Consider the following 4,477-nt stretch of genomic DNA (forward strand, 5'->3'; position numbering starts at 1 on the left):
TGGTCTTCATCAACTCGGCCGCTGCATCACCCTGACTCGGACCAGATAAACAGCGGCGACTTCCGCTCTTCTCCAACTCCGGTGAGTCTCTTCTGCCCTGTCAGATAGATCTACCGTAGGGTTCGTCTGTGTTCTTCGCGTTCATCGCCATTGCCACAAGCCTCGGTAGTTCTCGTAGTCACTGCACTTGTTTGATCTTTAGCCTTGTATAGAACTAGTGCGGTAGTTATTTAGGCCTCATTTCAAGTGCCAGTAGATCTCTTTCCACTGTATAGATGCTTCGTTCGAGCTCAAGAACATCCGCTCGTCTGTTTCTAGGTCTAGAAAACTTTCATTTCACCTGACCATTTTGATCCAAAAAAGTTACTGCAATATGTGAAACCTGTTTTACCACACTTAGTAAAAACTGCAGCCATTGAATCTTGGCGGCTTACGATTCCGGGTTAAAGAAAACACGCGCCGTAGAACTTTCCGGTTTAAAGAGAACCATGTTTTGTAGAATCCTCCGGCTTAACTGTGGTAAAGCCGTAAATAATCAACTTATTCTGAATGCCCCTGCGGCTTAAATAACCCACTGTTCCTGAATATATATCATTAGTCCCCTTCATAAGCCGCCATCTTAGTTTGAACTGTAGATCTCCGGCTTATAATTAACCCGGACATTTTTCCCTTTTGTCATAGACTGCCAACTGTCACCATGCCTCCTAAGGCCCCCATCACTTGCAACTGGATGAGGTCCAACGTCACCAACGAGACCCTAGCCAATTTTGTTAAGTCCGGATATCTCCCTATGAAGGAAATCATATCCTACCGTGCCCCTGACCCGTCGGAAGAGAGACCACAGCCAAGGGACGGGGAGGTAGTGATCTTCGCAGATCATATGAGCCGGGGCTTCGCACCGCCCGGCTCAAAGTTTTTCAAGGACGTGCTCAACTTCTTTGACCTGCGGCCTCAAGATATAGGACCCAACTCCGTATCCAACATCTGCAATTTCCAAGTCTTTTGCGTAGTGTACCTTGGAGAAGAGCCTAGTCTGCTGCTCCTCAGAGAGCTGTTTTACTTAAACCGCCAAAATGAGTGCGCCAACGGGCCAAGTCTGGAGTTAGGTGGCATCTCCATCCAGCGGCGTAGGGACTGTGTTTTCCCTTACACAGAGCCACCGAGCCACCCCAAGGACTGGAATATGACTTGGTTCTACTGCCAAGATACGTCCCCGGCTGACGAGAACCCGCTGCCCGGCTTTCGCCCAACACATCTAGAGCCGACTCACCCGCTGTCGGACAAGCTGACTGCAGCGGAGCGCCAGCCTCTGCTTCCGACTATCAATAAAATCAAGGCCCTGCTAGGCAACGGTCTGAACGGAATCGACCTGGTCCGGGTCTGGATCTCATGGCGGGTGATCCCATTGAGCCGCCGCCCCGGCTTAATGTGTGAGTACACCGGGCGAAAGGATGACCCTCAGAGGCACAGTCGCAATGATCTTCCAGAAGACGTTGCTGAGGAAGAGACCAAGGCTCTGTTAAACGAGAGTCTGGCAGACTGTGGAAGGACCGGGTTAGCCCCCTTCTCCAAGACCAATCCAGCCCCAGCGGTAAGCCGCTGACTTTAACCTTTCAACTTCTTCTGCATATAACCTTGATCTGAACCGTTTTAAGAATTCATTACTGTATTTTTCAGGCTGAGGATAAGTTCTGGCGGGTCAAATATGACCATGAGGCGGCCAAGAAGGCCAGGAAGGCGAAGAAAGCCGCCAAGAAAGCCGCCCCTCGTAAAAAAGGAAGCAGACCTACTCCTTCGGAGCTGATGCAACTAAGCGACAGCTCCGAGTCAGAGGTAACCCCTAAGCCTTTAAATTCTTGCTGTACTTGTTGTTTGTTGCTGTCCGTCTTATCAACACTTGCTCATTGACAGGATGACACCGGCGCCAGTAACCCGGTGGTTGAAGAGGTAATGTCACTTTCCTCCGACTCGGAGCCCTTGCCACAGCTGAAAGTCCGAAGGGTAACCCGGAAAGTAAGCTTTTCACATCCTTTAGCTCATCAAGACCCTCAATTTTTTTGAAGCGACAGGTTCACGAAAGCCGGCGTCACACCCGGACCAACAAGGACACCGATCTCTCCGCCGGGTTACCCGACGCAACAAGGAAGCGTCGTACTGAGGTTTTTTCTCACTTGTACCCTTTTCATCCGTTGGCGGGTGTTATCCGTCAGCCACTCAACTCTTCTGACTCCAATTATCAGGAGACCTCCCCCTCTTCGGGTGACTCCATGCAGTCAAATCTGCCGGCCTTCAAGACTGCGCCCGGGTAACAACAATCATCTTACATTATCTTTGTCTTTACTTACTCTTTGTGTGCCTAACACTTCTGTCTTTTCAGTGCCCAGGCAAAGCTCACCAAAAGAGCGAAGAAGACCAGGTCAGCCGGAGTGCCAGACTTACCTGAACCGGAGGTGACGGCTCAAGAGCCGCCAGCTGCCTCCGCCCCCGAAGCCACCACTCCGATGGACACGGCACCTGAGGCCTCTGCCCCGACTACCAAGGCAACGACCGAAGCTTCGGTTAACTCGGAGGCCTCCGGCTCAGCTCCACCAGCAGACGACCCGGACGTGGTAATCACCCGGACGGAGTTCGTTGAGCCGGGGAGACCGACCGTGTTGGCCAAATGCTCCGCGAAGGGGGAGTTGCTGCAGCCCCACCGGGTGAACCTGGACCTCTCCGGCTACACCGACTTGAGCATTGGAGAGCTCGTCTCTGGCTACATCAGCCAAGTACACAAGAGCCCGGACACCGAGGTCGCCATGGTCAACCAGATCCAACAAAAATCTGAGGTATCCTTCTGCTGTCTTCTTACTTACTGCATAGTTACCTTTGCCATGCTAGCCCCCAAGTCGACGACTTATGCTTGAATATGTTGTAGACTTAGGTTCCGGCTTACTCAGCTGAGCCGGCAGTATGTAGATAGATACGTTCAATATGCATTAGCCCCCAAGTGCCAAGTGTCTTTGCTTGGAAAACGCTTGGGACTTATATAATGACTGTTAATAACCCGGAAATATATGCAGGCTGTTGGCAAGAAACTAGAGGCGGACCTTGCGGATCTCAAGAGCCGGCTGAAGATGTAGGAGATGGAGACCCGGAAGGCAAACGCCAAGTTTGTATCCAGCATCGCCACTCAAGAAAAATTGAAGACCGAGTTTGATGCTGAGAGAAAAGCCTGGGTCGAAGAGAGGGCCGCACTGGTGACCCGGGCGGAACAGGCGGAGAAGGCTCTCGCTGAGAAGACCGCCGAGCTCTCCGGCCTAAAGCGCCAGGTTTCCCAAATGGTGGCCGCTATCTTCGGTAAGTCGCCTCACCGGCTTTCATCAGGTTTGTATATGTCATGATTAATCCTTGTCACCGGCTTATCTGATTCTGTTAAACAGGTCCCAGGAGTGCCAACCTCAACCAGAGCGTGGTCACCAAGTTAAAGGCCGTGTACACCCTGGTGGAACAGCTCTACACCGGGTCACAGCGCGCTTTAGCTATGGTGGCCCTATCTAACGAGGTGCCAACTCATCTGGCCGAAGTCCTGCGCCGGCTCGCCGTTCTGCCTCAGCGGATCCAAGAGCTGCGACGGGCCTCCGCGAGAGCCGGAGCAATCGCCGCGCTGAGCCGGGCCAAGGCAGTCCTGCCGGAGCTAGACCCGGCAGATATCGCCCTGGGTTACCCAAGCCTGAAGGAAGACGGCTCAGCTTTTGACCAGAAGGACTTCGCGGCGTGTGTGAAGGGTGTACGCCCGGTGGCCACTCTCATTGGGAACGACACCGATCTGACCAAGTACCAGCCGGGTTATGACGCGGAGAATCAGAGGATTCCAACCCCTCGCTATGAAGCCCTCAACCTGATCCCGCCGGCTCGTCAGCACACCTTCGCCCCGGAGATTGACCCGGCCGGGTTAATTGACGAAGAAGCCCAATTCGAAGCTCTCAGCGGCATCGACTGGAAGTCATCAACCTTCGAGGTCTTGGGATCAGCCGGAGGAGAAGATAGGAATGAGCCGGGGACTTCAACTCAGCGAGCATCATAATTTAGCCGGCGGTTTATCAAATAATGTTCCACCTTTTAGACTTGAAGAGTTATTGTAATAGAGTAGGTGCAACAGTTCATCTCTGCCGTGCCATCGTGCACGTTTTGAATGCGAAAGCCCTTTGAAATTGTCTCTTTGATGCTTCTCCGGGTCATAATCATCCCTTTGTTTTTCTCAACCTTAAAAGGTGCCTTTAAGTATCTGCATAGAAAGGCAAATCATAAGTCTCGAGGCGGCTTACCGCCCTGAGAATCAGGTGTTTGAGATAGATAACCCGGAATATGAATCAAAAAAGACTGGTCCTTAATTATACTCCGAACATAGCCGAAATAACACACTTAACGGCCTGTAAGCATACTCTCGGTTTAAATAACCCGGGTAGTAAGGTTGATACCTTAACTCCGATTTACT

The 4,477-nt window shown here is 51.9% G+C and overlaps 1 protein-coding gene across 1 annotated transcript; it reads left to right on the forward strand.

The window, feature by feature from the left end:
- The first annotated feature begins 1,310 nt into the window (after nucleotides 1-1,310).
- On the forward strand, nucleotides 1,311-4,200 carry LOC141022411 (uncharacterized). The gene is made up of 7 exons (XM_073498649.1): nucleotides 1,311-1,591; nucleotides 1,678-1,833; nucleotides 1,912-1,947; nucleotides 2,070-2,305; nucleotides 2,378-2,828; nucleotides 3,063-3,339; nucleotides 3,423-4,200. Exons 1-6 carry the CDS (start codon nucleotides 1,427-1,429, stop codon nucleotides 3,120-3,122), a joined length of 1,104 nt encoding a protein of 367 aa, XP_073354750.1. The 5' UTR covers nucleotides 1,311-1,426; the 3' UTR covers nucleotides 3,123-3,339; nucleotides 3,423-4,200.
- Nucleotides 4,201-4,477: the final 277 nt, after the last annotated feature.

The sequence above is a fragment of the Aegilops tauschii genome, chromosome 5 (genome assembly GCF_002575655.3).
Source record: "Aegilops tauschii subsp. strangulata cultivar AL8/78 chromosome 5, Aet v6.0, whole genome shotgun sequence".
In the NCBI taxonomy this organism is placed as follows: Eukaryota; Viridiplantae; Streptophyta; class Magnoliopsida; order Poales; family Poaceae; genus Aegilops; species Aegilops tauschii.

What these genes read in the sequence shown, in the direction of transcription:
- LOC141022411 (XM_073498649.1), top strand. Translation starts at nt 1,427, where the DNA reads ATGTGTGAGTACACCGGGCGAAAGGATGACCCTCAGAGGCACAGTCGC. An exon ending in GTAACCCGGTGGTTGAAGAG is followed by an intron (nt 1,948 to 2,069) that starts GTAATGTCACTT and finishes TTGAAGCGACAG; the next exon opens with GTTCACGAAAGCCGGCGTCA. An exon ending in GCCTTCAAGACTGCGCCCGG is followed by an intron (nt 2,306 to 2,377) that starts GTAACAACAATC and finishes CTGTCTTTTCAG; the next exon opens with TGCCCAGGCAAAGCTCACCA.